This window comes from Myotis nattereri (genome assembly GCF_964212035.1).
Source record: "Myotis nattereri genome assembly, chromosome: 2".
Lineage (NCBI taxonomy): Eukaryota > Metazoa > Chordata > Mammalia > Chiroptera > Vespertilionidae > Myotis > Myotis nattereri.
Genome location: NC_138076.1, coordinates 17,987,921 through 18,003,602, shown reverse-complemented (window position 1 = coordinate 18,003,602; position 15,682 = coordinate 17,987,921). Strand labels below are relative to the sequence as shown.

Here is a 15,682-nt window from a genome sequence, read left to right as displayed (position 1 = left end):
TCAGAATTATAGGGGTGCCAGAAGAGAGAGCAAGATATTGAAAACCTATTTGAAGAAATAATGACAGAAAACTTCCCCCACCTGGTGAAAGAAATAGACTTACAGGTCCAGGAAGCGCAGAGAACCCCAAACAAAAGGAATCCAAAGAGGACCACACCAAGACACATCATAATTAAAATGCCAAGAGCAAAAGACAAAGAGAGAATCTTAAGAGCAGCAAGAGAAAGAAACTCAGTTACCTACAAGGGAATACCCATACGACTATCAGCTGATTTCTCAACAGAAACTTTGCAGGCCAGAAGGGAATGGCAAGAAATATTCAAAGTGATGAATGCCAAGAACCTACAACCAAGATTACTTTATCCAGCAAAGCTATCATTCAGAATTGAAGGTCAGATAAAGAGCTTCACAGATAAGGAAAAGCTAAAGGAGTTCATCACCACCAAACCAGTATTATATGAAATGCTGAAAGGTATCCTTTAAGAAGAGGAAGAAGAAGAAAAAGGTAAAGATACAAATTATGAACAACAAGCATGCATCTATCAACAAGTGAATCTAAGAATCAAGTGAATAAATAATCTGGTGATCATAATAGAATCAGGGACATAGAAAGGGAATGGACTGACTATTCTTGGGGGGGAAAGGGATGTGGGAGATTCGGGAAGAGACTGGACAAAAATCGTGCACCTATGGATGAGGACAGTGGGCGGGGAGTGAGGGCGGAGTGTGGGGCGGGAACTGGGAGGAGGGGAGTTATGGGGGGGAAAAAGAGGAACAAATGTAATAATCTGAACAATAAAGATTTAATTAAAAAAAAAAAAGAAAATTTCTAAAACTGTTAAGTCAAAAAACGGTAATCTAAGCATGTCACTTAGATATATGGTGGAAAGTACCAGAAACACCAGCTGGAACATTTGAGGGGGACGCTTCTATAGAACAAAACCAAGTGGGTTTGGGTAGGGTGTGAACTGGTATACACTGTTATGTCTTTAGGTATCAATTGACTTTAAAAACCATGTACATGTTTTGTTTTTGTTGTTAATCCTCACCTGAGGATATTTTCTCCATTGATTTTCAGAGAGTGGAGGGAGGGAGAGAGACAGAGAGAGAAACAATGATGTAAGAGAGACACATCGATCAGTGGCCTCCCACACTCTCCCTGAACCAGGCTGGGGACTGAGCCTTTAACCAAGGTTCGAGCCCTTGACTGGAATTGAACCAGAGACCCTTAAGCCCACAGGCCAACCCTTTATCCACTGAGCCAAACCAGGTAGGGCTGCATATATTATTTCAATGAAAATGCAAATGAACTTTAAAATAATAGTTATTAATAGGTAGCATCTTTCTCACTTCCATAAACCAATCTCATATATTAAAATTAATTTCTGGACCACTCAACAGGTACCTCAAACTCAGTGTGTCTATCACGAAACTCTCATTTTAACCTCACTTCCTAAACTTTCAGCCCCTCAGCACTGTGTTCCCCTTATTGCCCAGGGAAGGAAATGACAACACTTGCACCTGCAAAGACAGAAACTTAAGGGTTATGTTCAAATCCTCCGTTTTCCTTAATCCACCTATCTTTTCAATCACTGAGCCCTAACAATCCTGTCTCCTACCTATCTTACAAATCTATTTCTCTCCACATCCACTGCCACTTCCCTCATCTAGAACACCACCACCTCTTGCAAAGGCTGCTGCATAGCCACTTAACCTGTTTGTCTACCACCCTGATCCTGCTGAAATCCATCCCCTCCACTCCAGTCATCTGTCAAGGATCTGCTCTCTGGGGTGCACAGGCCAAATCCGTCTGTGCTGGTAAAGCTTGTCAGCTAAATATGGTCTTTTACATTTTTAAATGGTTAAAAAAAATCAAAAGAACATTCTGTGACATGTGAAAATGATATGAAATTCAAATTTCAGTGCCCACAAATAAAGTTTTATTGGAACATAGCCACGCTCATTCATTTTACTATCATCTATGGCAGCTGTGAGGCCATAATGGTGAAGTTGAGTATATTGAGACAGATAGCACATGGCTCTCAAAGCCTAAAATATTTACTATCTGACCCTTTACAGAAAATGTTTGTCAGCCGTGTTCTCAACCATACATTTGGTTATGTCACTGTTTTACTTAAAACCTTTCCTTAGCTCCAAACTGCCTTCATGATCAACCTGAGTGCTTCAAAGGAACTGCATATCCTGGATCCTCTTTAATTCTCCACCCTTACATTTTACCACCCCTTTGTTTCCCTCTACCAGGTCATCGCTAGTGTTCTGTTGAGTTCTTCAATCATGTCATATGCTCTCATTTTCGGTTTTAGTATGTGAGCCATTCCTCTGCTTAGAAAACCTCCCCTCACTACTCTGGACTGACTTAAACTTAAGCCTCAAATGTAACTTCCAAAATGTGTTTCCAAAGTGTTATGACCCTGGATGTTTATGCTCCCTTACCTGCACATCCCACTAGAGCAGTGGTTCCCAACCTTGGCTGCACATTAGAATCACCTGGGAATCTTTTTAAAATCCTGATTTTCTGGGCCGAATGCTCTGGAAATTCTGTTTCTTTGTTAATAATGTTATGGACTTACCCCATAACAAAGAAACAGAATTTCCGGAGGAAGAGGCCCAGAAATCAGAATTTTAAAAAGATTCCCAGGTGATTCTAATGTGCAGCCAAGGTTGAGAACCACTGCACTAGAGTATAAACTAGTCTTCGTTATGTATCCAGTATTCCCCACTGAATCCCAGTGCCTACACTAGTAAAAACACAGTAAATGTTTAGATGAAGAAATGCTTCAGCATGCTGAGTGAATATACTGTTTTGTACACTCCTTAAACCAGTTTTTTTCATAAAACATAACAATCACATACTACATATCCAAAAAAAATAAACTGTTTGGGGCGGGAGACTGGTATTATGGTAAATGTTTATGTCAGATCCAAAGCAGTAGTATCTAAGTGAGAAAATCATTAGAAAATGAGATTAAAGCACATTAATTTACTTTCATCCAATATGTATGTAAACATTAGAGGCCCAGTTCATGAAATTCGCACACTTATGGGTGGGTGCCCTCAGCCCAGCCTGTGCCTCTCACAGCCCAGGAGCCCTCAGGGGATGTCCAGATGACAGCTTAGGCCTGCTCCCCAGACATCCTCAGCACAGCGGCAGGAGAGGCTCCCACCACAGCCGCTGTGCTCACCAGCTGTTAGCCCGGCTTCTGGCTGAGTGGCACTCCCCCTGTGGGAGCGCACTGACCACCAGGGGGCAGCAGCTGCATTGAGCATCTGCCCCCTGGTCAGTGCACCTCATACTGACCAGTCGTTCTGCTGTTCAATTTGCATTTTAACTTTTCATTATATAGAATAGTCCATTTAATTTGCAATTAAGTCCTAACAAGTTTTTCAAATGCCTCATCTTAAGACCTTCTGTAATTCTGTACTTTCTCCACACTTTTATTAAGTCAGAAAGTCAAATATTAAACTTGAAAGTACAATACAGGGGTGTGCAAAAGTAGGTTTACAGTTGTGACTATGCAAAGCAGTTTATTCTTGCATTGTTTATTAATTATTGTATTATTTTCCATACAAGCAACTGTAAACCTACTTTTGCCCACACCTATAGTACATTGCCTTTATCTTCTACCAATTCTAATACCTACCATTTTATGTTGCCATAAAGTCTTTTCTTTTTAATGTGAGTGAGAATATCTATTTCATACAAAAACAATTAATTAATGTTTAGGTGAAAATATATATTTCATACAAATGTAAGTAATTAGTGTTTAGATACTAGAGATGGACAAATATAGGTCTGCAAGTCAGCTTTGCCATTAACTGTATGCTTAACCATTGGTATCTTCAACTATAAAATGAAGATATATAATAGTAGCTACATCATAGGTTGTTGTAAGAATTCAATGTTCAATGAGGGAAAAGAGAGACATATGTAATACTTTAAACAACAAAGAATTTCAATTAAAAAAAGAATTTGAGCCGAAACCGGTTTGGCTCAGTGGATAGAGCGTCGACCTGCAGACTGAAAGGTCCCAGGTTTGATTCTGGTCAAGGGCATGTACCTTGGTTGCGGGCATATCCCCAGTGGGAGATGTGCAGGAGGCAGCTGATCCATGTTTCTCTCTCATCGATGTTTCTAGCTCTCTGTCTCTCTCCTTTCCTCTCTGTAAAAAAAAAAAAAAAAAAAATCAATAAAATATATTTTTAAAAAATAACAAAAAAAGAATCTGATGTTATCTACACTAATAAAAGAGTAACATGCGAATTGGTGTCACTCTGCTACGCCCACCAGCCAATCAGAGCAACTATGCAAATTAACCCAACAAAGATGGCGGTTAATTTGCATATGCAGGTGTAGAGCAAAGACTGAAGGCTCTGGCCAGAGTGAAGACTGAAGACTGAAGAGGCGTGGCTTCTCCGCTGTGGCGGACCAAAGGCCTGGGTCCCAGGTGCCGGAGGAAAACCGGTGCCAGCAGCCAGGGGAAGGAAGGCCTATTGCCCGAATCTTCGTGCAACGGGCTTCTAGTTACATATAAAATGCTTAACACTTAGCATCGAGTATGGCAAACAATACTCTACCCACAAGTATTAGCTATTATAATAAAATTCTCAGTATCATTTTATATGTCTGTTTAAAAATTATAACATTGGAGACTTATGCTTTAACTTTCTTTTGCCAGTGAAATGGCCACATGTCCGCTAGGCCTTTCTCTTTAGGACAGAGAGAAAGTGCTGATAAAGTAAATATAGAAAATAAAAATTTTGAACTGTACCTTTTTGTAGGAATGTTACTCCCAGAAGAAATTTTATCAAGTGCTTTGTAGGAATACATCTTCTTCAAGTTAGACTGATTTTAAATATAAAGAATGCCATTTTTAAAAATTAGAAATTTCAAAAAACTTTTAAATATGAAGAAAATAAGAAACAACATCTTACAATTACAATTCTTCCTCTGACTAATGAAATTATCAAATAAATTAAGTTCTTGATTACTACCTTTTAGGGTTCTAAAAGCAGTTAGAAATGTAACATAATGTCCCATTCCTCCCAAATCTATAGAAAATATACGATCAAAAGGATTCTTTGAGACATAGCAAGAGCCCAAGTTACAAAAATGATTCGATTACATTCTGCATTACTTTGATAAAGCAGAAAAAGCTCACCTAAAAATTTAAATCAGCAGATTTTTCTATTACCCCCATGTTCTAATTAGCTGGCTATTACCCCCATGTTCTAATTCTCTGGCTATTTAATCTGTAATAGTTATCTAAGATCCAAAAACAAAGCAAGAATGTTGTATGTGTGTGACTTTAATCAGATTATTTAGAAACCAGGCTTATTTTTCTATCTGGTATACTAGTATCATAATATGTAAACACACACACAAAACTTCAAGACAAAGGAGTTATAAAATAGGTTTAAAAGATAGTGTTACTTTCTCACATACTTCTATTAACCTCAGAAATCATGTACTGCACATTTTTTTCTGTTCATATTACTTCTCCAAATTTTATGTTCTGTTATGTATAGCATTTTCCTCTTTAATTGGAGGAGAATTAAAATATAAAATTTTAAAATAGAAGTGAAAATGAAATAAATAAAAAATGAAATAAATAAGAACCACCTCTTTAATAAAAACAAACCTTCTCTGCAGTTAAGTCAGTGGGCACCTGATGAGAGGAATGCTGCTTAGTGCCTGGAGACACAGTTTTAGAACTGGAAAACAATAAAGTTTAATTATCGAGAATGTTAAAATGTAATTATCTAAAATGTAATAATCTAATATCCTGAATGTAATTATCTAATCATTGTATCTCCATGCTCAGAAAGGCAGATGAGATTAAATTACTTTTAGAACCGATGATTTTTAAAATTGATTTTTTTTTCCCCCAGAAAAAGCTCTGGAGTGTTTTAAGCTCTTTAAAGTTAAAGTTTAAAGCAGAAGCTTTTTAAGTTTAAAAGAAAAACTGATAATCTAATGCACAACACAGTGATTATAGTCAACAAATACTATGTTATAACTTCAGAGTTGCTAACAGACTAGATCTTAATTTTTCTCAACACAAAAAAGAATAATTATGTAACTATAAAAAAAGATGTCAGCTAAGGCAACTGTGGCAATTATATTGCAATAGATAAATGAATCAAACCAACACACTGTACACTTCATACTTAACCAATGTTATGTCAATTATATCTCAATTTTTAAAACCTGGTAAATGACTGATAACATGTAAAGATACTAAAAGGTAGTCAACAAGTGTATCCTCTCCCACCCTGTACACATCAGCAGGAAATATGGTATATGGATTCTTCAACATTGACCTCAATGCTGCTTTTTTCATCAATGAGAAAGCAGCTTTCCAAATACTATCCTCAACTACTTCCTATCAATCAAGAAAAGTGTTCTATGATTTATCTTTCTCCCACTGACCCAGACCCCCAAATGTAAAAAAAAAAAAAAATGCTGAAAAATGAACCTTGGTAGATGAATCTTCCTTGGGCACAATTCTTCATTAACTTGAAGGATAAGTTGCTGAGGAGATGATCCTGAATTGGCTTTATGAAGCCAATTTCTACCCTATTGAATGCAAGAACAATCTCTTAATGCATAGTGAGGAAAATTAATCAGACAGGTAGACTTCCACAGTGTTTACCTTTTCTGTAAGGGTGCAAATCTTTATATATTTGTTACTCCCAGAAACTTCTGCCAAGAACCCCTCAGTCATGAGGTGATAGGAAAAAGCTCTCCACCAACTCCTTGTTTGATCTTTGCCGCTGCCAAATAATTTGTGTCTGCGATATCTATCTGGAAGACGCTGTGAATTCTGAAATCAGGAATAAAAAATCAGTCTCTAAATATGCTTATTTACTGAAAAAGGCTAAATAAAACACAAAGCTGTCTGTTGATCCTTTGTATTTAAAACTAAATTTCAGCTTTAAAAATCTATAAAATTTTTATCCATCCTGCTTGCTCTGAATACTTAAGTCACAAATAAAAATATAATCAAAATAGTGTTCCTTTTGTGTCTTAAAAGTAATGGCAGGAAATTTCAATTTCACACATAATTCACATGCATTTCCCAATGTATAGGTTTGAGTATGTTTGAAATATGTAACCTTTGATATTTAGACCTTTTAAGAACATACATTATTGTGTGAAATCAGTGATCATAATCTACAGCCCTAGACTACGAGTATGGGTGTTAATGGCAGTGTGTGTGCAGTGCAACAGCCCAGTTTACTTCACCCACTCAGATATACCACTCACGAAAAGTAGGTTGCTGCTTTTGAGGTATTTTGTCCTAAGTGAAGAGAGCATTTCAATGGCAGACTCTTCCTGGCCATCAAGTTCTATAAATGTGGGGAACCTAGTCTGTCATGTCCTCTAATGGAGGTGCCTCGCCCACCTTCACTCTCTATGAAGTACTTTTCCAGTTACTTTGCCCTCTTACTACCTCTTTTATTCATCCCACACATTAAATATTGCTTTCAAATGTATATAGTAGCAAATGAACATGGGGATTTAGGGAAAACTGCTCCTATCTAATGTATGTGTGGTGTACATGGCAGATTGTAATGCAAGGGTCATTCTAACCTTCATCCACTGCAACTTCTACCACAGAATGTGGGTAGTTACAAATACTATTTCTCAAGCTCCCTTCCAGCTGGGGTTCTGAATATAATTTAAGTTCCACTAATCAGAGGCATTTACGTGACATCTATAAGCAGAAAAGTGAGGCTAGGTGACTCCTCTGTTTTTGCAGGTGCATGACTGTGGAGCTGTTTGCTTTTCACAAGAAAGTGTTAGCAAGAATCTAGCATACAACTGCTAGCTTCCAAGTACCAAGAAGCATCCACTTTGTTGACACAGATCACACACAGCAGGTTTGGGGTGGCTCCCAGAGCAAGAGAAGTAGAACCTTTCTGGTTGTTACAGCTCCCTGTTCAGTGCTATGTGAGGTCAGGTGCTGTATTGGCAGCTTCTAAAATTGACAAATCGCTTCTCGATCACAGAAGAGGCAGCAGCTTGTGGTGGATTATTTTGTAGTAAAATCATATCAACAATTCTATAAGCTATTTAATTAAAGGTACCCAGTAATAAGTACCTTTCTGTTTAAATTGACTGATTATGAGCTTTCTAATATAAACACTATATTTTAGGTTGTATTCATGTTCCAAAACATTCAGTCCTTGAACACGTCAAGAGGTTAGTGTTTTCAAAACATTTTAATATAAAATGCCGTCTGAAATTTTAGAAACAGGTAGAGCCTGTCATTCAACATTTTTACATTTTGTCTGTATTCAAATGCAAATACATACAAATATTATCTCTTTAAATAAATTCCTAGAGTTCGGAGTTTAAGATATTTATCATCTTACAGATCAAAATGACATACAAATATATTAATTTTGTCTAAATTCGTTAAGGTGTATAATTTACTAAATTCCCAAAAGAATTATATTTATAAATTTTAAAACGATATCAAGATCACTGAAATGGAAGGGAAAAAAAACTTGCCTTATTTTCACTGTAGTTAATGTCTACAAATTTTCATTAAGTAGTACTTTTTAAAAAGTTTTACACCTTTACCTAGCAAGGGTAATATAAAATTTCACAAAGAATAAACTTCTTAATTTGAGGACTCCCAGAAGAGACTGTCAGTATAAGCAGAATGACTTGGTTTTCAAATAATAGGTGAAATCTGATCCCTCTTGTGACCAGCACAAGTTTGTCTAGGAGCCCACTTACACTTATTTGTTGATACTGGATACTACTGGATTAAACCAAATTATAACAAGGATAATTTTTATAAATTATAATTCAACTGGGATACACAGGTTTTGAAAATGACAGAGACAGAAGATATTTTCATAGATCTCAATTATATTTAATCTATCCTTTTCAACTTAAATTCTTTTTGTAAAAAAATGAACTCATACCAGCTAAAACCAAGTTCCTGAGGCACACTATTATTAAATTTCTAATCTAACTTGTAACTTAAAGTAAATTTTTAACTCCATTCTGAATCTAAAACATCAGTACCCAAAAAGTTAACATGTTTTTAACATATTTCATTAAAAGTACTTATGACTAACTAACATGTCCCTTTCTAAGCAAAATAAAAACTCAGAAAATATGTACATTAAACATTCAGGTATGTAACAAATAAATGCTTATTTTAATTCTATATATAAAGTGAGAACTTTAATCTCTACTTTTAAGTACATTTTTTAATAAATATACATATTTCCAAAGAATTTGATCTCGCTTTTGATTTATTCAACTAATATAAACATATAATACTTAGCTTTGCTCTACCGTCTTCTAAATCAGGAATAAAATCATATAAACAAAAGGACTACAAACAAAGCTCTTTATTACAAAGGTCGTGACTTACTCATGTTTACCTGCAATTGTCAGCATAATATTGAAACATTAATCAAAAAAAAGTAGCTGAATTGACTATTTATGTATTGGTAAAGTGAAAAAAAGAAAACTTCCTTGGAATTCTAAGTACTTCTGATAAGAAACAGAATAGAAGGAAAGAAAAAAAATATACTGCCAAATACTGCTTTTACTGGTACAATAATCGCTGAGATTAAAGTTTTACTCAAAGAATTTATTACTTTCCAGAGCACCAAAAGATACAATTTTGTTCTACTTGTCCCTTGACACAATGAAAGTTAACTTTTTTTAAATTATCCTAAGAAAAACCAATCTAGGGATTATCCAACTGCGATGTAATAAACTTGCTTCCAGCCTGAGGTTCAGAGCTGAACATCAGCTTGAAATATGAAAACAGCAGTAGATATGATACACACAGCTTCTGTCAAGAGTAATGAATGTAGTCCTTAACTGGAACTTAATATGACTCTCGGAGTTCCTAATAACTCATCTAAAGCCAAAGCTACAGTCATAATGCAGCAAACCTCTGAAGAAAAGTATAATAGGAGTAAAAGAACTATGAAGGTGATTCACAGATATACTTACAGATCCTTGGAGAAATAAAATTGGAACCCCAACTCCAAACATTTCTCCTAAGATGTTCACGGCAGATAAAAGCTGGAATGCTTGTAGACCAAAGTCCTGTGGCCTATCATCTGAGTCATCAATGGAAAGGCAATTATACAAGCTAAATAAAAATAATATGTTAGAGAGCTTAGCTAAAGCATGTACCTATAGAAATAAAAATATAGTGTAATAAATAGCCAAGTAAAAAACATCGCAAATGTGCCAACTGCTTCAGCAGCTATAACGTTCATTACAGCCAAGAGCATGTGAAGTATGTAAAATATGAAATGAAAACTATAATGTAGCATCACAGGTATATTATAGTGATGGTTCTCAACCCTAGTGCCCTAGAACCAATTTCACAGGAAGCTCCTCAGACCAAAGACAGAAGGAAAGGAAGTTCAAGCAATCAGAGAGCAGAATTACAGCTCAAAGAGCTTGCATTACTGATTATATCAATACTAGAGGCCCAATGCACGAACTTCGTGCAAGAGTAGTAGGCCTTCCCTTCCCTGGCTGCCAGCACCAGCTTCCCTCCGGCACCCGGGACCCAGGGTTCCCTCGCAGCCCCAGCTTCATCTGGAAGGACATCCAGAAGGACCTCCAATCTAATTAGCATATTACGCCTTTATTATTATAGATTATTATAGATTAGACTTCTGTGTTAGGTTTTGTTGGGAGAAGAGGTTTGGTATCAAAAAAAAATTTTTAACTTAAAAACAAAACTATGCAATAAATTTTTAGTTTAAACTCTGATGACTGTAAACTATGACTCACAGATGATAAACTTTTCATTTAAGTCCTTTTTAGAAGTTAAATTCCTAAGCCATCCTTCAGGTAGATTTGAAGTTATCATTAGTACAAATGTGAAACCTTTCAAGCAGGTTGAGAACAAAAGGACTCCTTAGAGAAAATCTACTAATAATGTTCAACTACATAATTCATTTGCTTTCTTTATAATAAATATCTTTGAAATAGCAATACAAATATGTTCAGTATCCCAGATATAATATGCTTAGGGGAAAAAAGACTTGTTTATGGTCCGAGCTTCTTTAGTAGGATACTTAATTTTCTTTTCCAAGTATTTAAATTCCCACAAAGTACCCCTGGTGCTGTTTTATACAAGTTTTTAAAAATATGTTTTTATTGATTTTAGAGACAGAGGAGGGAGAGGGCAAGTGAGAGAGAGAAACAATGATTGGCTGCCTCCTGCATGCCCTCTTGGGGACGGAGCCTGAAATCCAGGCATGTACCCCAACTGATAACTAAACCAGCAACCTCTGGTATACGGGATGACGCCTAACCAACTGAGCACACCGGCCAGGGCCTTACAAGTTTTAATGTATATAACTGTAATTATCAGTAAGTTTTAAAAATGTTTTAATTTCTAGTTTTACATCTTCTTTGATCAATGAGTTATTTTAAAGTGTCATTTTCAATTCTCCAAATGAATGAGAATTTGTTTATCCTCTATCTACTTCTAATTCAGTTGCATTGTGGAGAAATGTGGTGTTTGATTCCAGCACATTGAAAACGTTCGAGACATGCTATCATCTGGTACAGGTGTCAGAAAACTTTTTTTAAAGGGTCAAAGAGTAAACACTTTAGGCTTTGTGGCCCATACGGTCTCTACTCAGCTCAAACAGTGCAAAATGGCCATAGATCATACATAAACAAAAGAGCATGGCCACGTCCAGAGCTTGCCAACCCCTGCTCTAATACATAGTTGATTTTTTATAAATATTCCATGTATGTGTAAGAAGTGTACTCTCTAATTCAGTGCTTCCAAACCAGTGTGCTGCAAACAGATATAGGTATGCTGAGAGGTTAATCACTCAGACCTTAGGGGTCTGGACAGAACCCAGACTCAACGAGCCTCGGATGCTATACAGGTATTATCATGAACTATGTAGGCATGAAGAAAAATGTTTGAGATACACTGTTCTAATGGCTTGGTATAAGGTGTCTGATAAATCAAACTTGTTTCTATGTTGACCAAATTTTCAAGAGCTTACTAATTTTTTGGTTGCTTAACCTGCCAATAATTAAAAATTTGTATCAGACTCCTACCTTGATGGTGGATTTGTTGATTCCTTCCCGCTGTTCTGTCAATTTGTGCTTTGTAAATTTGTAGCATTGTTGTTTTTCAAGGTACACAGAACAAGTCTGTCCCCTGGGTGAAGGAACCATTTATCGCTACAGAGAGAACATTTCTATCCTAAAGAATATTTATTTTGTCTAACAATAATATAGTTACCACACCTAGGTATACAGTTAGTTCAACTAGGTATATCATTTGTTTTTACTATATTTTTCAATTAATATTCAGTGAAATTGATGGTATGTCCAGATGTGTGTAAAGTTTTACAAATTTAAACACATCCATGGAGTCAAATGCATAGACTCATCTAACCACCCCCACAACTGTTACCACCATAATCAGGACACACAACAAATTCATCACTGTAAAATACTCCCTTGTGCCATTCCTTTGTAATCATACCTTCCCCTTCCTAAAACCTCTGACAACCACTGATCTTTTTTTCATCCCGATAGTATAGTCTTATGTTTGGGAGAATATCATATGAATGGAATCATACTGTAGAAATGGCATTATTTCTTCTTGTAAATGTTGGTATAATTTGCTGTCCAAACCATTTGGGCTAGGGAATTTATTTTCAGAGGTCTTTTTACACAAGGATCCAATTTCTTTAACAGTTGCATGATTATTCAGGTTATCTATCTCACTGTGGGTTTCATTAGCTTGACGTTATCAGGAATTACTCCATTTCATCTCGTGCACAGAGTTACTCATAGTGTTTCCTTATTTTTCTTTATGTCTGTTGGGTCTGTAACGAAATTCCTTTCATTCCTGATATTGGAAGTCTGTGTCTCCTATTTTTTTGTTATAAGTGTTTATCAATTGTATTGACCTTTTCAGAGAATGAGCTTTGGAGTTCATTGGTTTTCTCAATTGTTTTCCTGTTTTCTATTTCATTGCCTTGCGCTCTTATCTTTCTTATTTCCTTCCTTTTGCTTCCTTTTAGCTTACTTTGCTCTTATTTGCTTCTTAAGATGGAAGCTTAATTACTGATTGGAAACTTTTTTTCTAAGTACTTAATGCTCTAACTTTCCTTCTCAGGATTGCTTTAACTACATGCCATGTATTTTATAATCTAAATTTGTCATGGTTTGTTTTTTGACCCAGAATATGGCCTGTGTTTGTGAATGTTCCATCGGCACCTAAAAAGAAAGTATATCTGCTACTGTTGGGTGGAAGGTTCTATAGGAGTAAATTAGATCCAGTCTGTTGACAGTCCTGTTCATTTCTCCTATCTTCTTACTGATTTTGTCTAGTAGTTCTATTAATTACCAAGAGAAGAGGTTGAAGTCACCTGTAATTTTGGATTTCTTTATTTCTCCTTTCAATTCTGTCAGTTTTGTTAAATATATACACATATGGAGATTACGTGTTCTTGCATTGATGGTTAACTTTATGTGTCAACTTGGGTAGGCTCTGGTACCTGATTGGTCAAACGCTAATGTAGATGTTGCTATAAAAGTATCTTTAGATGTGATTAATATTTACAATCAGTTGCTTTGAATAAAGGAGATTCCCTTTGGTAATGTGAGGGGGTCTCATCCAATCAGATGAAGATATTAGAGGGCCAAAATTGAGTTTTGCTGAAAAATAAGGAATTGTGATTCAAGACTGTTAACATAGAAATCCTGCCCAACTTTCCAGCCTGCCAGTTTGCCAACCCCCACAACTGCATACGCCAATTCCTTAAGCTCTGTGTGTGTGTGTGTGTGTGTGTGTGTGTTTCTCTGAAGAACCCTAACTGATACATTGGTAGACTGACCCGTTTATCATCATGTAATATCCTTATTTTCCTCTGATGATATTCTTAGTTCAGTCATATTTTTAAACCAATTCTAAAAATGTCAGCCTTTAAATGGTGTTTTAGATCATTTACACTTAATGTAACTGTTGCTATGTTTAGATTTGGGTCTTCCACTTTATTGGTTTGTCTATTTATAAAGCAAAATACTCTAATATTGTTTGCTTTGTCATTTATTTAAATATCTTTTTTTATTTTGTTTTAAAAAACTATAATACATGCCCGGCTGGTGTAGCTTGTGGTTGAACGTCAACCCATGCACCAAGAAGTCACCAGTTCGAATCCTGCTCAGGGCACATGCCTGGGGTTTCAGGATCAACCCCCAGTAAGGGGTGGTGCAGGAGGTAGCCAATTGATGTTTCTATCTCATTGATGTTTCTACCTCTCTCTCCCTCTCCTTCCCTCTCTCTGAAATAAAAATACATTTAAAAATAATGATATATAAATAACTATAATACATATCATTCATCAAAAATTCAATTAAAAATTATTTGCAAAGCAAAAGAAACAGACTTTTAGAATGTCCATCTAGAAGAAGAAATATTTACCTGATTTTGCAATTATCACAGCATTTTTCAGTTCCCATAATACCCAATGAGGCCTTCCGTAGTTGTTTATCTTCAAAATGAGACAAGATGAGTCTACCCAAGAGAAGATTTAAAATTAAATAAAAGAACAAAAACATATATGTTAAATTCATTGCTGAAAATAATGAGGTGAATTAATTGATTCACCTGGGACCTCATTATTTGGCTTCAGTTTACTGAGGCAAAAAGAAAGTTGCCTTAAAAATTCAGCACATATTCAATACCAACAAAATATTCTTTCTAAATACTTCTAATTATTTTGCAAAATTTTTTCTTAAAAGAGCACCACCCATAAATCTATGTGATCAATTGATATAAATAAATAATACATACTGTCGCCGACATCTGCTGGAATGGAGATATTTTTCCATCTTTGCCATCATCTTTAATTTGTATAATCGAAACTTTTCATTATGTATCTCATTAAGGCGGTGCCTGTCAATTAAAAATATCACAGGAATATGTAAAATTGCATTAGTGATTTTGTTACTTTTTAGTTATCTAGTTATTTTATCACTCCACACCCCTATCAAGACAAAGGCCACTTGTATCATTCCAGAGTTATGTGCCCCTTGCCAGTCAATGCCCCTCACAAGAAGCAAGCATTTTTCTGATTTTTTTATGAAAATTATTTTTGAAAGAATTCTACCTGTGTCCAAGCATCAATTTTTAGCTATCTTTGAAAATTTTTTATAAACCCTAAAGTTTTTCATTTTGATTTATATGCTACATGCTTTTGTGTAATCCTTCTACTATATATAAATTTTCACCTTTGCCAGTTAAAAGTTATTTTTTTCACTTATGTTACAGGAGAAACTAAAGCAGCTACGTAAGGAATACTAAAAGAGGTTCCAGATCCAAACATGAAATTAGATCCCTTTTAACGCTTCAGAGGATTTCTCTTTGTATTATAGGGTGCTATTATGGGACACCACTAAAGTATCGGAATTAAGTTCCTTCCTCAAACAACTAAAACTGATGTGTTTTCTATAAAATTAAATTTATTTTAAATGGTTAATAACGCCAAAGACATGTTTGTTTGTTTTAAGTTAATGCTGCTGTAACTCATCCTGACTGTTTCTTCCAGTCTTTTGTGAAGAAATTCTACGAATAGCAGATATCACATGACAATCTCCTAAACATATTGCACATCTTTCCAA

General features: G+C 35.6%; 1 protein-coding gene across 1 annotated transcript in view; it reads right to left on the bottom strand.

Moving 5' to 3' along the window:
• WRN (WRN RecQ like helicase) overlaps nucleotides 1-15,682 on the bottom strand; it is a 129,066-nt gene that overhangs the window by 35,462 nt on the left and 77,922 nt on the right. The window contains exons 21-27 of the mRNA XM_081083049.1: nucleotides 14,856-14,957; nucleotides 14,484-14,576; nucleotides 10,013-10,154; nucleotides 6,675-6,845; nucleotides 6,498-6,598; nucleotides 5,661-5,733; nucleotides 4,791-4,864 (exon numbers count right to left, since the gene is read on the bottom strand). Of these exons, the coding sequence (XP_080939175.1) occupies nucleotides 4,791-4,864; nucleotides 5,661-5,733; nucleotides 6,498-6,598; nucleotides 6,675-6,845; nucleotides 10,013-10,154; nucleotides 14,484-14,576; nucleotides 14,856-14,957 (756 nt within the window). The remainder of the gene's footprint in view (nucleotides 1-4,790; nucleotides 4,865-5,660; nucleotides 5,734-6,497; nucleotides 6,599-6,674; nucleotides 6,846-10,012; nucleotides 10,155-14,483; nucleotides 14,577-14,855; nucleotides 14,958-15,682) is intronic.